Genomic DNA, 20,604 nt, shown 5'->3' on the forward strand with positions numbered 1-20,604 from the left:
AGGAGTCAAAATTCCTTCTTTCTCTTGTGAATATCTAGTTGATCCATTATCTTTTGAAGATATTCTTTCCCTCACTAAATTGACACCCTTGTAAAAAATCAATTTATGGTCAATAAATATAAGATTTTATTTCTAGACTCTCAATTCTGCTCCATTAATCTATATGTCTAGACTTGTGCCAGTAAGCCTACAGCTTTGTAGGAAACATCAAAGTCAAGAAGTGCAGTTCCCTCAAGGTTATGAACTGAATTGTATACCCTCCCCCCAAATCCATATGTTGAAGCCCTAACCCCCAATGTGGCATATTTAGAGACAGACACTTGAAGGAAGAGATTAAGGTGAAATGAGATTGATATGGACTGAACTGTGTCCCCCTGAAATACATCTCAAAGCCCTAATATCCAATGCGATGGTATTTGGAGATGGAAACTGAAACGCAATTAGACTTAGATGAGGTGATGAGGTGATGAGGTGACAATCCTCATAATGGGCAAGAAAAGACATTAGAGAGTTGGCTCACTGGTGTGCACTTCCCCCTACCCCCCCAACCAAACACTCCTTCCCTAGCATGTCAGGACACAGTGAGAAAACGACCATCAGCAAGCCAGGCAATGTTCTCATCAGAACCTTGTTGGCACCATGATCTTGGACTTCTAGGCTCCAGAACTGTGAGAAAATTAATTTCTGTTGTTTAAGCCAGACAGTAGGTAGTATTTTGCTATGGCAGACTAACATAGTAATTCATCCAACTTTGTTCATTTACAAGATTGTTTTGGCTATTCTTCTGGGTGCCTTGCATTTCCATATGAATTTTAGGATCCACTTTTCAATTTTTGCAAAAATGCCAGTTGGGATTTTGATCAGGATTGCATTGAATCTGCAGATCAATTAGAGTATTGTCGTCTTAACAATATTAAGTCTTCTGACCCATGAGTGAATGAGATTCTTCTCATTTATTTAAGTTATCTATAATTTCTTTCAATAATGTTCAGTAGCTTTCAATGTGCATGTCATATAGTTCTTTTGTTAAATTTATTCCCAAGCATTTTATTCTTTTTGACGTTATTGCCAACTACTCATCTTTTAAATTTTTATTTTGTTTGTAAATACACAGAAATATAATTGGTTTTTGCATTTTGATCATATATTTTGCAACCTAACTGAGCTTATTAGTTCTAATAGGTGTTTACTGGCTTATAGGATTTTATATATACAAAAACATGTCATTTGCCAATGGAGATAGTTTTACTTCTCATTTTTAATCTGTATTTTTCTTCTTTTTCTTGCCTAATTTCCCTGGCTAGAACCTTCATTACAATGTTGAATAGAAGTGGCGATAAAGGGATAAAGGACATCCTTGACTTGTTCCTGACCTCAGGTGGGAAATGTTAATCTTTTCACCATTAAATATGTTAGCTGTGAGATTTATTAGGCCAAAGAAATTCCTTAGTAGTCCTAGTTTGTTTTGTTTTTATCATGAAAGGATGTTGAATTTTCAACTGCTTTTCTGCACTGATTGAGGTGATCATGTGGTTTTTGTCCTCTATTCTGTTAATACAGTGTATTACACTGATTGATTGTCATATGTTGAATCAATTTTGTATAGATTCTACTTAGGACATATAATCTTTTTTATATATTGCTAGATTTGGTTTGCTAATATTTTGTTGAGGGTTTGCTAATATTTTATGTATACATTCATAAACAACATGTACACACACAATGAACATAAATATTGGTCTGTAGTTTTCTTGTCAAATTCTTTATCTGTTTAAGTTTCAAGGTAGTACTAGCCTCATAGAGTGAGTTGGGAAGTGTTCGGACCTCTTTTATTTTTCAGAACACTTTGTGAAGGATTGCTATTAATTCTACTATAAAACATTTGGTAGAATTCACAAATAAAGCCATCTGGAACTGGAATTTTCTTTAAAGGTAGATTTTTTATTACTATCAATCTCTTTCCTTGTAATAAATCTGTTCAGATTTTCTATTTCTGCTTGAATCAGTTCCAGTAGTCTGTGACTTTCTAGGTATTTGTCCCTTTCATTTAGGTTGACAAATGTGCTGGCATACAATTGTTCATTGTATGGACCCTTTTCACTTTTGCAAAGTCAGTGGTAATGTTAGCACTTTCACTTCTGAATTTAATATCTTTTTCTTGGTCAGTTTTAACTAATGGTTTGTCAATTTTGTTGATCTTTTCAAAGGAAGACCTTTTGATTCTGCTGATAGGCCTTTTCTATTCTCCATAGCATTCATTTCTGTTCTAATCTTTATTATTTCCTTACTTCTATTTGCTTCAAGTTGTTTTTTAATTAAAGCATAGTTGACATAACATTCTAGTAGTTTCAGGTGTACAAAATAGTGATTCAATGTTTATATAAATTATGAAATGCTTACCACAATACTATAGTTACCATCTGTTCCCATACAAAGTTAATACAATATTATTGACTATATTCCCTATACTGTATATTTCATCTCTGCAACTTACTTTGTAACTGGAACTTTGTACTTCTTTATTTTCCCCTTCACCTATTTTAACCATCCTCCCATGCCCTTCTACCTGGCAACCCCCAGTTTGTTCTCTATATTTGTGAGTCTGTTTATGTTTTGTTTGGTTCCTCATTTGTTTTTTTTTTTTTTAGGTTCCATATAAGTGAAATCATACAGTATTTGTCTTTCTCTGTCTTATTTCACATAGCATAATACTCTCTAGTTCCATCCATGTTATTGCAAATGGCAAGATTTCATTCTTTTTTATGGCTGAGCAAGATTCCATTGTATATATACCACATCTTCTTTATCCAGTCATCTAGTTGTGGTTACTCAGGTTGTCTCCACATCTTGACTATCATATATAATACTGCAATCAACATAGGGGTACATATATCTTTTCAGATTAGTGTTTTCATCCATGAGGAGTAAATCCCCTAAAGTAGAATTACTAGATTTTATGGTAGCTCTATTTTAAATTTTTTGAGAAACCTCCATACTATTTTCCAATTTACATTCCCATCAATAGTGCAAAGTCCCTTTTCTTCACATCCTCATCAAAACTTGTTATTTCTTGCTTTTTTGATACTAGCCATTCTGACAGGCATAAGGTGATATCTCATTGTGGTTCTGATTTGTATTTCCCTGATGATTAGTAATGTTGAGCATCTTTTCATGTACCTGTTGGCCATCTGTATGTCTTCTTTGGAAAAATATCATTCAGGTCTATTATTCAAATTTCTTAAGGTGGAAAGTTAGGTTGTTGATTTAAAATATTTTTTAACATGTGTGTTTATAGTTATAAACTCCCTTCTAAGCACTGCTCTAGCTGTATTTCATAAGTTTTGGTATGTTTTTGATATGTTGCTTTTATTTTCATTATTAATATAATCACTTCAGCTCTCCTTTGGTTATTGTTTACATGGTATACCTTTTTCTATCCTTTTACTTTCCATCTGTTTGTATCTTTAAATCTATTGTCACATTTAAAATAAATTTAAATCTATTGTGACAGCTTATACTTGGACCACATTTTTACTTTCATTCTGCCTGTCTCTCCCTTGAAGTATTTAATGCATTTATATTTAATGATTTAATGTAAAGTCTACCATTTTGCTATTTGTTTTCTATGTATCTAATGTCTTTTTTGTCCATTCCTCCATTACTGTCATCTTATATATTAAATAGATATTTATAGTGTAACATTTTAATTCTCTTGATGTTTCTTTTACTATATTTTTTAAAGTTATTTTCTTGGTGGTTACCCTGGGGATCATAGTCTTACCCCCTTATCCAGTTTTGCTTTCTGTAGTTTCAGTTACCCACTACTAACTGCAATCCAGAAAGAGAGGACCCTCTTCCTGACATATCATCAGAAGGTCAGTAATAGCCTAATGCTATATCACAGTGCCTACATCATTTGTCTCACTTCATTTCATCACACAGGATTTTATCTTCTCACATCATTATAAGAAGAAAAAGTATAATACAAGATATTCCCAGAAGGAGAGAGGGAGAGAACACATTCACATAACTTTTATTAAGGTATATTATTATAACTGTTCTTTTATTATTAGTTATTTTTTTAATCTATTACTATGCCTAATTTATAAATTAAACTTTATCATAGATATGTATGTATAGGAAAAAAGCATATTATATATAGGCTTTAGTACTATCCATGGTTTTAGGCATTCACTGGGAGTCTTGGGATGTCTTCCCCACAGATAAGGGAGGACTACTGTACAATAACATCTAAACTTATAACTGTAGATTTTGTTCTGCTTCAGGTTTCTTCTTGGAATCTGAGTAGTATAGAAAAAATTAATTCCAGAAAAATAAAGAGGAGATTTTTCAACTCACAAACAACATTTAGGACACTGGGAGGCTACTATTATAACAAGTACTTGCCTCTGGTATGAACACTTACCTTGTCCAAAAGTACATTCTGCCACAACCTAAAGATACTGAGGTAACTTCTATCCCTGGCACCAAAAGATGTAAAGAAAAACTGCAAAGAAGAGTAGGACAATTTTAGTGTCATGGAAAAAAAGGGAACAGTATCTGTCACAAAGGTCAAAACAAATATGGTCACTATGGTCAAAACAAACTAGCAGGTCACTGCTGCCTACTTTATATACTATTTTTGTTTAATCTTCTGCTACAATAGAAGAAAAAAATTCAAATGGTGCATGGACAAAGTGTCCAAAAATTGCATCTTATGCAATTGTATCACTATTAACTAGTAAAAGAAGCTTGAAATACATAGGTATTTATGTTCATCATAATTTAAATATTAAAATTAATCTAAATATAAACATGAAAAAAATTAAAATTTTATTTATTCTGAACTTTGCAAAGAAATGTGATTTGGTGGCCATTTGAGCCAAGTATACACAAAGAATAAGGAAAAAAATACAACTGATTTCAGAAATAGATTTATTTTAAAGATCTTAAAATTATAATATCTTTTCTAGTCTTCAAAAAAAAAGTTCAGAAATACCTAATCTCTACTAATTATAAGCACAAAACATCCATGTTATCACTAAACTTTGCTTTGAATGTTACAGAAGAAAAAGCATATTTCAATCTTTTTAATTTTGTGTTTGCTTTTAGCTCTATCTCTTCCTCTACATTTAATTGGCTTTTGCAAAGTCACATTTAAAATAGACTTTTATGAGAAAACCTGACAAGTGTGAGCACTAAATACAGTCTCTCAACATATCATCTCTTCTGATCCCCAAGTCAGTGACTTTTCATGATTGAGTGATTATTTTTAGGAATGAAAAACTCAGTTCTATGTTTGATTTATTAAATAAAAAGTCAAACAAATTTTGGGTGCTTACACATTTCATAGAAGTGCCACTTTCCAATTACTAAATTGAAACCTTCCTATATATTTTTTCATAAAGCAGAACCTTTTACAATGAAGATATAACTACAAGCTCTAGGAAAAAGATCAATGAATCAATATAGTAAGGTAGGTAGGACCTGGGTCACTGTAATTTAATTGCCTGGGTTCATGTCCTGGCTCTACTACTTAGTTCTAAGACTTTGGGTCACTTTTCTTTAGTTTCCTTATCTGCAAAATGAGAAAAATAATGGTACCAAATTAATGAGAATTAAATTAGAAAATATATGTAAAGAACTTAAAACAATGCCTAGAACAAGTATTTCAACAAATGCTAGTTGTTGTTATTAATTAAAATTAAATGCCTTGGGGTGAAGACTTAATAATTTATATTACTGTTGAGTCACTGTATCATGTACTTGAAACCAGTATAATATTGTATGTCAACTATATTTCAATTTGAAACAAGTAATTAATTAATCAATTAATTTAATTTAATTTAATTTAATGCTTGACCCTGCAGTTTCATTACATTTGTGAAAAACAATCACACATGAGCTGGAGAAGGCATGGCCAGGCAGCTCACTTCAGCATTGGGAGTGCTGTATTAGAAATGAACTAATGGTCAAGGAAACCATGGCAAATCCATTCTCTGAAATGCTGAACAGCAGTTTCATAAACAGAGAGAAGTCTAGCTATATGTCTGAATCCAAGAGATGTTAAGTTTCTTTCTAAAAAAGGAGAGCTGAAGAATACATGTATAGGATAGCATTCACTTTTACATAAAGAAAAATTATGTTTATGTATGTGTATATATATATATGTTTATATTGATCTATATATATAAATACAAAGGAAGAAAGTCTGAAAGGTCTGAAAAGATACATACCAAACTGATAACAATGTTTGCCTTCTAAAAGAGTTAATGAGATTGGAGATTAAAAAAAGCATGGAAGGATGATGTTAGTTTTACAATTGTCTGATGATTTTGTTAAGCGATGCAATGTATGAATTGTAAAATTAAGAAAAAGTTTATTTTAGCTCTACTTCTCTTCCTGAACAGTTCAGTCCCAACCTGTTGGTGGACCCGCACTGGAAGTGAGGGTGGGGCAGAGGAGTGGCCCAAAGCAGGGTATCGGCCAGAAAAGAACAAGGATGCTGTCCACATAGAAGGGCTAACCTGTGTGGTGGGTAAGAAGGGTCTCACATACAAAGGTGATCTGATGCAACTTGTTAGAACAAGAACAGGGTGAGGGACATGAGTCAAAGCCCAAGGAGGGTGACCACATGAAGGGGTGGCTTGGTGTGTGTGTCAAAGCCCAAGCATGGTGACGGATGTGGCCACACAAAGGGGAGCTCTGGGCAGAGCCAGAGCAGATGAGGGCTGCACAGTGTGACACGGTCTGTGAGGGCAGCTTTGTGCTGGGAGTCAGAGCCAGACCAGGTGAAGGAGGGAGACCACACAGTGACAGGCTGGCAGGAGGGGCAGCAGGCTGACTTGAAGTGTCCAAAACCAAGTCATGTGAAAGGGTATCCATAGGGGGAAGAGTGGCTGAGGAAAAGACTGGCCACAGACAAACAGGATAATGGGAGCCTGGTTCCCACATCAGGAAAGGGAAGAATTACAAATATTACAGAAATGAGCTCTGTGACGCTGGACAGGAATGAGAGGTACGTACGGTGTGAATTCATGGTTTACGACAAGATTATAGATAGGGAAATAAACCCTAATGTGTAAGTGGGTATTTATGTGTATTATGTAAATGGCATGTAATTTTATATATTATATATACAATACCCTTGTTCTTCCCTCTTAGAGGGCTCAGAAACAGTGATACCCCAATAGCAACAAACATACTGGCTCTGAATATCAGACTGCCCTAAAAGAAACAAGGACCCTTTGGAGAAACAACCAATTCCAGGGCTGAGGCAGGAAAAGCCTCCAACATCTTGTGCCAAAAAGCAAAGAAATGCTCAAACAATGCTGAGAACATACAGGTGGATAATAAAAACGACAGCAATTAAAGGTAATTGTCACCTAAAAACATATCACAATGATTATGTGCTTAGAAGCTACCCAAATCTCTGGTCCCTAGAACAATTTGTTTGCATTAGTTGCTATTGTGCCAGTATTACCAACTAAATGTCAATCCTGGAAGGATTAGGGCATTTAGAAATAATGATGTTTAACTAATGCTAACCCTACCTTTTTTAAGGAAGAAATGAAAAATATGGGGGAAAGTTCTCTGTAAACTATAGAGTACAAAAAAATGTTAGCACTCATTTAAAGTTAATGATCAAGAAGTATTTAAATATACAGAAATCTAGTCTTAAATATGATGTCTCTATTAGACATTCCTAACTCTGAGAAGAGTTGCCTATATCCCCAGCATTCACTATCAGTATGAGGCAGATTTTCTCCACATTATGTAATAAAGCAAAGGTAGAAAAGTTTTCCACCTTTTCACCCTCTGTAACGATCTGGATAGCATTTGGGATGAGTCGAGCAGTTTTCTCCTTGGTCATGAAGGTTATATTCTTCAAAGCAATAGAAATCTAAACACACAAAAGAATGAAAAATTGCAAAATGGGTTTTTCAGAAACATATATAACACAAAATGCCAAATATTACATCAATTGAATTCAGAACATTCAGTTGAAAACCTGAAGAAAACAGTAAGAAGCACATGCTTGCATTCTCTGAGAAAAACAGGGTAAGCAGTCAGATGTTCTTCCCTTCAGTAATGTCCTCCATCAGCTCTTATCTCTAACATTAGAATAAAGTGTGAGAAGACATGTGGGTGTTCATGTTCCAAATTAGCACACACACGCAAACAAAATTCAGACAGTCTGTCACATAAGACATGAGTTTGGCAGTCAAAAGGATGTATGTTTAAGCTTTTTTCAACCTGTAATTTCCCTCTCTAACTATATTAATATATACAAATGGAGATCAATATATAAGGAAAAATATATTACACACTTCTACAACACATAAATATATTTATACATATAAAAGTATAGATATACAAATATATAAATTTACTTTGTAATCTAAAAGACTTTTTTTAGAAGGACTGTATACATTTCTATCTATGCAATTATTTGTATCAACAAATCACATCAAAATATGACTTACTGTAGTTTCCCATCTGAAGATGTTGCTATGGAAACACAGCCAGTTTTCTGAAAGGTATAGTCGTCCCTGAAGCAAAATGTCCCTCTGAAGAGCACAAGCATAATCTACATACACAAAGATAAGGAACAGCTTATTCACAAACATCTGGCAACTTCATAAATTTTATACACATGAAAAATCATCACTCTTTGTTCATTAGTTCACTCATTCACTCATTCAAATACTTAGGGCACCAAACACCAGATATTCTGCTACGCAATAGGCTTACAAGAAATGGATCTTGCCCTCATGAAACACAGTCTAGAGGGAAAGGCATAACAGCAAACAAATACAAAACTAATCACAATGACCAAAGTGTAGAGAAAGCTATGAGAGAATATAACAAAGGGCATACAGCTGTTGGGGAGATGAGGAAGGGAGAGAGTGTATCAGGAAAAATTCTGCAGCCAAAGTGATCTTTAAACTGAGACCTTAATAAATGGTCAGTTGGTCATGAGGGAATAACATGTGCAAAGCCAGTGGTAGAAAGAAACATAGCATATTTGAGCAACTATACAAAGACATGTCTCTGGACTAGATCCTGTAAGATCTCACGTGCCATAGTAGACTGTGGACTTTATGAGAAGCCTTTGGTGAGTTTTAAGTGGAAAAGACATAATCAGATGTATATTATTAAGCTCCATTTTATTCACACTGTGAGAGTGGATTCAGGTAAAACAGCTGGAAATCGCCAGGAAAATTGATGATGGCTCAGACCTAGAGATGACAATATTAAGAGAAATAATTAGATTCACAGATATTTTAAGAAGTAGTGCTGATGGGGAGTTAGTGATTAATTAGATGTTGGACAAAGGTGAGGGAGGGAACAAGGATGACTCCAAAATTTTTATATATTTTAAGTTAGTTTCAGAGTTGATTCTCTCTTCCTCAGCACTAAAGTCTAGCAAAATCAAGAGTGTTCTGGTAAATGCCACTGCCTACCAACAAGTTAATACGATTTGCCTAAAATTAAGATCTGGCTCCTTGGCTAATGTAGTGTCACTATATTATTAACAATATAAGACATAAAGGGCTATTGTGAGACAATTTAATTTAGTTGATACATTTTAAAACTATATGAAGTGGTTAGCAATTTTAGGAAAAAATTACTGAGGTTGTGAAACTCCAAGTACTTAAATTTAGTCAAGTTAAATGTCCAAGCAAATATTAAAAATTGAGCAAAGCAATTCAGCCTTTCAAAATGCTTCCTTTAACAAAACAAAACTGAGATCCCACCAAACTAAAAATCCCAGTAAATAGTTAAGCTGATTAAGTTACTCATTTACATGCATCTCTAAAACAGGGACTAGGCTAAAGGTCACATGAGGTGTCCTGAAATTTTTATGTAAACCACTAAACATCTCATTAATTTAGTGCTTCTCAAATTTTAGATCAGAAATACCTAGCAAGGTTATTAAAACACAGATTGCTATGTCCCTTCCTCAGAGTTTCTGATTAAATATGCCTGGAATAGGGGGAAGAGTTTGCACATCTAACCAACAGCTAGGTGATGCCAGCCATCGCTAGTCTGTGGGCCACACTATGAGAACCACTGCATTACTTTACGTTAACTATGTTCAAAGTTATAGTAACTAACTGGATTATTTTAACTGAAGATTATTTGATACAGAGTGACAGACATTTTTTAGTGGTTTAAAAAGATGGTTTCCCTAAAACAGCTATATTTTATTATAATAAACTTATACCTTAATAAAATCTATTTTTAATAAAATAGCTTCCTAGCAAAACATCCCATGGAAAAAAATTCTTTAAAAAGCAGATATTTTAGCATTTTTTTTGGCTCCCAATTCCCTTACTAATAAACAAACATATAATCAGCATTTCAGAAGGCAATATTCTACCTGATGTGAGTCATATTACCAATCTGATTCAATGGAATAAGAAAGTAATGTTTATCAAAAATTGTCTTATGGATTTTATAATATTATTATTATTAGAAAGTTAGAATAAAATTAAGTAATTTAACCAAGCAACATAGATAATTTTGGCATGTGTTAACATCAACTTACCAGCTGTTACACAGTCATGGATCCAACTCTTAAAAGATATATTATAATAACTACAATATAACAAAGGATACAGCAGAAATATGTAGAAAGTGTTAAGGGAGTACAGATGGAGTGAATCAGCACCACATACTTCTAGAGTACACTTGCACAATAATTAGTATTCAAATTTAAATAAACAAGATGTACTATTTAGTTTTATTGAAGAATTTAGGAATATCTAACTATAAGGGATATTGTAAGTTAAAAGAATGTATTTTTAAACAATGATGTTAGGAAATATATATCCCAAAGTAATATTTTCTAGCAGCAATCATCTTTGCAAGCCAAATAATGCTCATATTACTTTAAAAAACTCTTTGGAACAACAAAGGATTGCTAGAATTGTTAGGATTCCTTTCAGATTTAATATTTAAAGTATAAAAGATACCCATTCTCATTTTTTATACTTTGTACTTTTTGTGTTACATCCTGTGTGCTTTTTACCTGTCGGATAAATACAAATTGAAAAAGAAAAAAATTAATTTTCCCTGGTGCAAAAAGGGGAAAGACCCCTTCTTCCCTTTTCTTGGAACATTTTCTTTAGAAAATTTATTCTTTTTCAACTCCTTTGAGATCTTTTCAAAAGCAAAATAAACCTCTTGCCAGTTTTACAACCCAGGAATATTTTCTTAAGGACCTGGGGGCCATCTCTGAAATGTAAACATCAAGGCAGATGACCCCCAATCTCCCAGTTGCTGTGAAAGGGTAAGGAGCCTTTGGTGGGTGCCTTGCTCCAACTTGCAAAACTAACTCTTGTCATAAACTTGAGTTTAATTTTCCTTTGCATAAAGCCAATTAGCTAACACAGACATTCACCCAATTACCAGGTGACTTTAGGGATGAACTTTGTGTGACAGTAGTACTACTGAGGCTTCTTACTTGAAGACTCATTATTATTTATTTTTGAACGTGCAAAGAGTGGTATCTGGCTATAAAAAGGAGTGATATTTCTTACTGTCTTTACAATCTCTTCTACAGATTACCTATACAATACACATAACATTCCAGTTTAATGCTTATTCAATGATAAAACTGTTTTCTTTCTCTTCTACTTTAACAGATTTTTTGTCTGTTTTTAATTATATTTCCTCAATACAAAATTTTCTTTGGCCGTAATTAAGAAAAAAAAAAAAAAAAGGCACAAATGCATACTAGGGAATGAAAAAGTAGACATATATATTCCAGCCAAAGTAGATGTTTAGAAAATATTCTAGGGATAGTGATAGCCCTATCAGGGATTCACATTTGAGATCCATCAACTAACAATTTAATTAGGACTACGTTCCATCACGGCCTACTATAAACCCTTCAGCTATCTTTATCACTGTTCAGCAACAACTGTTTGGCTAATTAGTATATACATCTTAGAGAAGGGTTTTCACAAAAAATAACAAGTGTTGGCTAAGATGTGGAGAAAAGGGACCCCCATACACTGTTGGTACGGATGTAAATTGGTACAGCCACTATAGAAAGCAGTAAGTAAGTTTCTCACAAAACTAAAAATAGAAATACTACGTATCCTAGTAATTCCACTCCAGGGAATTTATCTGGAGAAAACAAAATCACTAATTTGAAAAGATACATGCACTCCTATGTTTCTTGCAGCATTATTTGCAATAGCCAAGATATGGAAGCAACCAAAATATCTATAGATAGATGAATAGATAAAGGTGTGGTACATATATACAATTGAATATTACTCAGTCATAAAAAAGAATGAAATCTTGCTGTTTGCAACAACATGGTTGGACCTACAAGGTATTATCCTAAGTGAAATAAGTTCGGCAGATAAAGACAAATAGACAAAAACCATATGACTGCACTTATATGTGGAATCTAAAAAAACAAAACAGACACACAGACACAGAGAACAGACTGCTGGTTGCCATAGGGAGGGAGGTGCAAGAATGAATTAAACAGGGGAAGGGGAAAGAAAAAAAAGTACCAAACTAAACTACTTAGAAATTCAGTTACATTGTATTGAATATTGTCCAACAGTACCACAAATCTGAGAAATTTCTATGACTACATAGTTTAACTAAAGCATTTCCTAAAACTAAAACCTACTTCTATATTTTGATTATAAAGAATCTATATTAACCTTATAGAAAATATAAAGCACTTTTGTAAGAAAAATGACTGAATTTTTACTCTCAAAGTCTATTTAAAAAAATTTATCTGAAAGATCACATGAATAATACAGCCCTAGAAAGTTTTATAAAATTATTCTATAATCTGTTAAGGATACCTTTTTCTGGGGAAAGGTAATGTATAGTGAAATCAAATTTAAATTTTCTCTACAAAACCATATGAAACAAAGCACCAGAAGAAATTGTGACAAATCACTTCCTTTTAGTTCTATTTTGTTACCTTGTACTACTTATTTTTAAAAGTCACAAATCACTCCTCCAAATTACAACTTAGCTTTACATTATCTAATTAGGAATGGTAACATGCTGCTTGTCTTCAAAAATATTTCTGTATAGCACAAAGGCTTATAATCTCTACAAATATTTCACAATTTCTATTTTGATAATGAGGTAGTAAAATGGTTGCTTTGCAACTTTTTTTTAAATTAAGGTATTGATATATAAAGGCTTCACATGAGCAACATTGTGGTTTCAACATTCACCCATATTATCACGTCCCGCCCCACAACATTGCAATCAAATTCCATCAGCGTAGTAAGATGCTATACAGTCATTACTTGTCTTCTCCATGCTATACTACCTTCCCTGTGTCTGACCTATATTCTGCATGCTAATTATAATGCCTCTTAATCCCCTTCTACCTACCCAACCCCATCCCTTTGGTAACCGCTAAACCCTTCTTGGAGTTGTGAGTCTCCTGCTTTTCTGTTCCTTCAGTTTTGCTTTACTCCACAGTGTTTTTATACTCCACAAATGAGTGAAATCATTTGGTACTTGTCTTTCTCTACTGGGCTTCTTTCACTGAGCATAATACCCACTAGCTCCATCCATGCTGTTGCAAATGGTAGGTTTTTTATGGCTGAATAATATTCCATTGTGTATATGTACCACCACTTTATCCATTCATCTATTGAGGGATATTTAGGTTGGTTCCATATCTTGGTTATTGTAAATAGTGCTGCAATGAACATAAAGGTGCATATGTCTTTTTGAATCAGGGATCTTGTTTTCATTGGGTAAATTCCTAGGAGTGGAATTCCTGGGTCAAATAGTATTTCTATTTTTAGTGTTTTGAGGAAACTACATATTGCTTTCTACAATGGTTGAACTAATTTACATTCCCACCAAAAGTGTAGGGGGGTTCCCCTTTCTCTGCATCCTCACCAGCATTTGATGTTTCTTGTCTTCTGGATGTTGGCCACCCTAATTGGTGTGAGATGATATCTCATTGTGATTTTAATTTGCATTTCCCTAATAATTAGCACTGTGGAGCATCTTTTCATGTGCCTGTTGGCCATCTGAACTGCTTCTTTGGAGAAGTGTCTGTTCAGATCCTCTGCCCATTTTTTAACTGGGTCATTTGTATTTTGGGTGTTGAGCTGTGCGAGCTCTTTATATATTTTGGATGTTAACCTGTTATTCGGACAATTCGGTTGTGAATATATTCTCCCATACTGTAGGATACCTTTTTGTTCTGCTGATGGTGTCCTTTGCTGTACAGAAGCTTTTTAGTTTAGTGGAGTTGCATTTGTTCATTTTTTATTTTGTTTCCCTTACCCAAGGAGATGTTTTCAGGAAAAAGTTGCTCATCTTTATATTCAAGATATTTTTGCCTATGTTTTCTTCTGTGAGTTTTATGGTTTCATGACTTATATTCAGGTCTTTGACCAATTTTGAGTTTACTTTTGTGTATGGAGTTAGACAATAATCCAGTTTCATTCTCTTACATGTAACTGTTCAGTTTTACCAACACTGGTTGTTGAAGAGGCTGTAATTTCCCCATTGTATATCCATGGCTCCTTTATATGTTTGGGTTTGGGCTCTCTATTCTATTCCATTGATCTATTAGTTTGTTCTTGAGCCATTACCAAATTGTTTTGATTACTGTGGCTTTGTATTAGAGATTGAAGTTAGGAGCATAATTCCCACAGCTTTGTTCTTCCGTCTCAGGATTGTCTTGGCTATTCAGGGCTTTTCTGGTTCCATATGAATTTCAGAACTATTTGTTCTAGTTCATTGAAGAATGCTGTTGGTATTTTGATAGGGATTGCATTGAACCTGTAGACTGCTTTAGGCAGGGTGGCCATTTTGAACAATATTAATTCTTCCTATCCATGAGCATGGGATATATTTCCATATATTGGTGTCTTCTTTAATTTCTCTCATGAGTGTCTTGTAGTTTTCAGAGTATAGGTCTTTCACTTCCTTAGTTAGGTTTATTCCTAGGTATTTTATTCTTTTCAATGCAATTATAAATAGAGTTGTTTTCCTGATTTCTCTTTCTGCTAGTTCATGATTAGTATATAGGAATGCAACAGATTTCTGTGTATCAACTTTGTATCCTGCAACTTTGCTGAATTGTTATTAGTTCTAGTTTTGGGGTGTATTTTTTAAGGTTTTTATGTACAATATCATGTCATCTGCAGTGACAGCTTAAGTTCTTCCTTACCAATCTGGATGCCTTTTATTTATTCACATTGTCTGATTGCCATGGCAAAGACCTCAGTACTATGTTGAATTAAAGCTGTGAGAGTGGCCATCCTTGTCTTGTTCCTGATCTTAGGGGAAAAGTTTTCAGCTTTTTACTGTGCAGTATGATGTTGGCTGTGGGTTCATCATATATGGCCTTTATTATGTTGAGGTACTTGCCCTCTATACCCATTTTGTTGAGAGTTTTTATCATGAATGTATTTTGATTCTGTACATCCCTGAAATAAATCCCACTTGGCTATGATGAATGATCTTTTTGATGTATTTTTAAATTTAGTTTGCTAATATTTTGTTGAGTATTTTTGCATTTATGGTCATCAGGTATATTGGTCTGTAATTTTCTGTTTTTGTGGTGTCTTTCTGGTTTTGGTACTAGAGTGATGCTGGCCTCACAGAATGAGTTTGGAAGTATTCCCTCCTTTTCTACTTTTTGGAAAACTTTAAGAAGGATGGGTATTAGGTCTTCACTAAATGTTTGATAAAATTCATCAGTGAAGCCATCTGGTACACACATTTTGTTCCTAAATATTACTACCAATTCAATTTCATTGCTGGTAATTGGTCTGTTCAGATTTTGTTTCTTCCTGAGTAAGTTTTGGAAGGTTGTATTTTTCTAGAAAGTTGTCCATTTCTTCTAGGTCATCCAGTTTGTTAGCATATAATTTTTCATAGTACTCTTTGTATTTCTGTGGTGTCTGTAGTGACTTTACCTTTCTCATTTCTGATTCTGTTTATGTGTGTACACTCTTTTTTCCTTGATAAGTCTGGCTAGGGGTTTATCTATTTTATTTTCTTGAAGAACCAGCTCCTAATTTCACTGATTCTCCCTATTGTTTTATTCTTCTCAATTTTACTTACTTCTGCTCTGATCTTTATTGTGTCTGTCATTCTATTACTTTGGGGTCTCATTTGTCCTTGTCTTTCTAGTTTCATTAATTGTGAGTTTAGACTGTTCATTTGGGATTGTTCTTCTTTCTTGAGGTAAACCTGTATTGCAATATACTTTCCTCTTAGAACTGCATTTGCTGCATCCGACAGGTTTCGGGGTGTTGTGTTGTTGTTTTCATTTGTCTCCATATATTAATTGATCTGTTTTTATTTGGTCATTGATCAACTGATAATTTAAGAGCATGTTGGTAAACCTCCATGTGATTGTGGGCTTTTTTGTTTTCCTTGCATAATTTATTTCTAATATCATACGTTTCTGGTCTGAGAAGCTGGTTGACACAATTTCGATCTTTTTAAATTTACTGAGGCTTTTTTTGTAAACCAGTAATGTGATCTGTTCTGGAAAACATTCCAGGTACACTTGAGAAGAATGTGTGTCCTGCTGCTTCTGGGTAGATGTTCTGTAGATGTCTGTTAAGTCCACCTGTTGTAATGTGTTGTTCAGTGCCTCTGTCTCCTTACTTATTTTCTGTCGTTTATAGTGAGTGGTGTGTTGAAGGCTAAATTGAATGCATTGCATTCTATTTCCCCCTTTAATTCTATTAGTATTTGTTTCACATATGTATGTGCTCCAATGTTGGCTGCATAGATATTTATAATGGTTATATCCTCTTGTTGGACTGACCCTTTTATCATTATGTAATGTCCTTGTTACTTTCTTTGTTCTGAAGTCTATTTTGTCTGATGCAAGTATAGTAACTCCTGCTTTTTCTCCCTATTAGTTGTATGAAATATCTTTTTCCATCCCTTCACTTTTAGTCAGCGTATGTCACTGGGTTTGAAGTGAGTCTCTTGTAGGCAGCATACAGATGGGTCTTGTTTTTTTATCCATTCAATGACTCTATGTCTTTCAAATGGTGCATTCAGACCATTTACATTTAGGGTGATTATTGGTAGATATGTACTTATTGCCATTGCAGGCTTTAGATTAGGGGTTACCAAAGGTTCAAGGGTAACTTATTTACTATCTAGCAGTCTAACATAACTCACTTTAGACACTATTATAAGAACAATCTAAAGGTTCTATTTTTTTCCTTCTTTTCTTCCTCCTCCATTCTTTATATATTTGGTATCATATTCCATACTCTTGTCTATCCTTTGACTGCCTTTGTGGGTAGTTGATTTAATTTTGCATGTGCTTAGTAATTAATTGGTCTACTTTCTTTATTGTGGTTTTACTTTCTCTGTTGACAGCTAGCTATTTAGTCTTAGGAACACTTATACGTATAGCAGTCCCTCCAAAATACACTGTAGGAACAGTTTGTGGGAGGTAAATTCTCTCAACTTTTGCTTATCCAGAAATTGTTTAATACCTCCTTCAAATTTAAATGATAATCTTGCTGGGTAGAGTATTCTTGGTTTGAGGCCCTTCTGTTTCATTGCATTAAATATACCATGCCACTCTCTTCTGGCCTGTAAGGTTTCTGTTGAGAAGTCTGATGATATTCTGAGGGGTTTTCCTTTGCAGGTGATCTTTCTCTCTGGCTGCTTTTAATACTCTGTCCTTATCGTTGGTCTTTGCCATTTTAATTATTATATGTCTTGGTGTTGTCTTCCTTGGGTCTCTGTGTTGGGAGATCTGTGTACCTCCATGACCTGGGAGACTATCTCCTTCCCCAGACTGGGGAAATTTTCAGCAATTACCTCCTCAAAGACACTTTCTATCCCTTTTTATCTCTCTTCTCCTTCTGGTACCCCTATAATGCGAATATTGTTCTGTTTGGATTCATCACACAGTTCTCTCAATATTCTTTCATTCCTACAGATCCTTTTCTCTCTCTGTTCCTCACCTTCTTTGTATTTCTGTCCTCTAATTTCTATTTCATTTACCTTCTCTTCTACTTCATCTAATCTGCTTTTAAATATCTCCATTGTATATTTCATTCCGATACTGCATTTTTCAGTGTTCTATCTCATTCTTGAATTCCTCCCTGAGTTCTTGAATATTTTTCTACAGCTCCATTAGTATGTTTATCATTTTTATTTTGAAATCTCTTTCAGGAAGATTGGTGAGTTTGGTTTCACTTGGCCCTCTTTCTGATGTTTGTGGGATTTGGTTTGAACCAGGTTCCTTTGACATTTCATATTTTTAGGTAGCCCCCTCTAGTGCCCAGAAGGTCTACACTCTAGAGCTGCTCAGCCCCTGAAGTGATGGTGGGGGTCGCTGGTGAGTGGTGTTGGTGCCTGCTGGGAGGAAAAAGCCCTTTCCTGCTTCCTGACTACAGTGCTTGCCTCCACTGCCATGGCAAGTGGGCTGAGCATGCAGGGAGGAACCTCTATGGTATACACTTCTAGATGCCATAGGCGGGGCCACCCTCTGGCTGGCCTGGTACAATGATGGATGCAGCCAGTTTGTGAGCCAGTGCTTGCTGAGAGGAAGGAGCCACAGGCTGTGTATCACAGTGGGGGGGGCCTCAGAGCTGTGTTGCCAGCCAGGGAGATTGAGCATCTGATGCTCCTGAAAGTTCTCAACCTGCTGGGATGAATGCACCGGGACAATTTTGTCCACCTGTCCTCTCTCCTGAGCAGCAAGCTCTGTGCAATCCTTGCCCCTTTAGCAGCTCACTTGCTGTTGGGAAGTCTCTCAGAGTGCCACTTTTCTTTTGTTCCAGAGCAGCTACTGTTTTAGGTACCTGTTCTCCGCAAGTGGCTGGATTCTCAGTCTCTCCTAGTATTTCGCCTGTCTTAGCTTTCCAACACCACTGATCTCCAGAGCACTATGTAATGTAGGTTCGTGCTTCCAGAGCAGATCTCCATGGTTGGGTGTTCCACAGTCCTAGGCCTCCACCCCCTCCCTGCTCCATTTCTCTTCCTCTCGCCAGTGAGTTGGGGTGGTGGAAGGGTTTGGGTCCCATTGGATCAGGGCTTTGGTACTTTACCTTTTTCCATGAGGTTTACTGTTACCCAGGTGTAGGCAGTCTGCTGCAGCCTTCTTTCCTGTTTCTCTTTCAGGATTAGTTATATTTGCTATATTTTCATATTATATGTGGTTTTGGGAGGAGGTTTCTGTCTCACCTCTCACGCTGCCATCTTTAATAATCTAATCTACTTTTAAACCCCTCCACTGTGCATTTCATTTCAGATACTGTAGTTTTTCAAAGTTTCTATCTCTTTCTTGAAGTACTGACTGAGATCTTGAATATTTTTCTGTAGCTCTATGAGCATGTTTATGATTTTTATTTTGAAATTTTTATCAAGAAGATTGGTAATTGGAATTGTACTTGGCCCGCTTTCTGATGTTTGAGGGATTCTGGTTTATATAAAATTATTTTCCCATTTCATTTTTCTAGTGATTCCTATGGAATAATATCTTCTTGTAGGCCGTGCCCTGTAGTGCTCAGAAGCTCTCTTCTCTGGAGCTGCTGAGCACCTGAACCCATGGCAGGGGTCACAGGTGAGCAGAACTGTCCCAGTGGGAGAAAATAGTTCCTTCCTACTTCTTAGAAGCTGTGCCTGCCTCCACTGCCTGGGCCCATGGACCATGAGTGCAGGTAGGAGCCTCTGCATTATGGCCCTGGAGCTACCCTGCAGCTGGCCTGGTGCAATGGTGGGGGCAGCAGGTTTGCAGAGCAGTGCCTGCCAGGAGGGAGTGGCAGGGCCTTGGTCCTGCATTGTCAGCATAGGGGCTGGAGTTTCTGAAGCTCCTGAACGTTTCCAATCTGCTGGGTTGAGTGTGCCAGGAAATTTTGTCTACCTGCCCTTTCTCCTGAGTGTTCCAGGACAATTTTATCCTGCCTTTTTACACAGAGCAGCAAGTTCTGTGTAATCCTTGCCCCTTTAGCACCCCTCTTGCTGTTGGGAAGTCTTTCAAAGTGCCCACCTTTCTTTTGTCCTGGAGTGGCTTGTTGTGCATACCTGTTCTCCACAAGCAGATGGAATCTCAGTCTCTCTGAGTATTCTTCCTGTTTTGCGTTTCAACCCCAGTAGTCTCCGGAGCACCATGTAATGTGGGTCTGTGCTCCCAGGGCAGATCTCCAGGGCTGGGTGTTTAAGACTCCGACTCCCTCCCCACTCTGTTTCTCTCTCTCCCACCTGTGTGCTGGGGCTGGGGAGAGGGCTTGGGTCCCATTGGAATGTGGCTTTGCTACTTTACCCTTTTCTGTGAGGTTGTCTCTTTTCCCCAGATATAGGCAATCTGTTCTGCAGTCTTCAGGTCAGTTGTATTTGCTGTATTTTCATGTTATATGTTGTTTAGGGAGAAGGTTTCTGCCTTACTTCTCATGTCGTCATCTTTTCCCCCCGTGAAAGCACTTCCTGTCTTTTTTACCTGCTATAAGCTTCTCTGTATCAGGCAGATGTGTGAAGTGTCTTTTGTATTCCTCATTCTTGTCTTTATAGGTGGAACCTGAAATCTGCAACAATAAAAAGATGAAATTTCTGTTTAATTGCAATCTTTCTTAGATGAACTGAAATGTTGTGTCT

The 20,604-nt window shown here is 35.7% G+C and overlaps 1 protein-coding gene and 1 long non-coding RNA gene across 10 annotated transcripts in view; one reads left to right on the forward strand and one right to left on the reverse strand.

The window, feature by feature from the left end:
- The window catches only part of LOC118971474 (uncharacterized), a 40,273-nt gene extending 32,425 nt beyond the window's left edge, over positions 1-7,848 (forward strand). Inside the window, exons 2-5 of one of the 6 annotated variants that reach the window (XR_012129205.1) lie at positions 1,305-1,378; positions 3,809-4,041; positions 5,412-5,476; positions 6,411-7,848. This is a non-coding gene — a long non-coding RNA (uncharacterized lncRNA). Of the gene's footprint in view, positions 1-1,304; positions 1,379-3,808; positions 4,042-5,411 lie in introns of all 6 variants that reach the window. The other 5 variants (XR_012129206.1, XR_012129203.1, XR_012129202.1 and 2 more) reach the window with 5 other exon arrangements.
- GRAMD1C (GRAM domain containing 1C) overlaps positions 1-20,604 on the reverse strand; it is a 107,951-nt gene that overhangs the window by 51,896 nt on the left and 35,451 nt on the right. For all 4 annotated transcript variants that reach the window (XM_037013021.2, XM_073231651.1, XM_073231650.1 and 1 more), the window contains exons 2-5: positions 20,450-20,534; positions 8,487-8,590; positions 7,808-7,903; positions 4,427-4,507 (exon numbers count right to left, since the gene is read on the reverse strand). In XM_037013021.2, coding sequence (XP_036868916.2) covers positions 4,427-4,507; positions 7,808-7,903; positions 8,487-8,590; positions 20,450-20,534 — 366 coding nt within the window. The remainder of the gene's footprint in view (positions 1-4,426; positions 4,508-7,807; positions 7,904-8,486; positions 8,591-20,449; positions 20,535-20,604) is intronic.

The sequence above is a fragment of the Manis javanica genome, chromosome 3 (genome assembly GCF_040802235.1).
Source record: "Manis javanica isolate MJ-LG chromosome 3, MJ_LKY, whole genome shotgun sequence".
Classification (NCBI taxonomy): domain Eukaryota; kingdom Metazoa; phylum Chordata; class Mammalia; order Pholidota; family Manidae; genus Manis; species Manis javanica.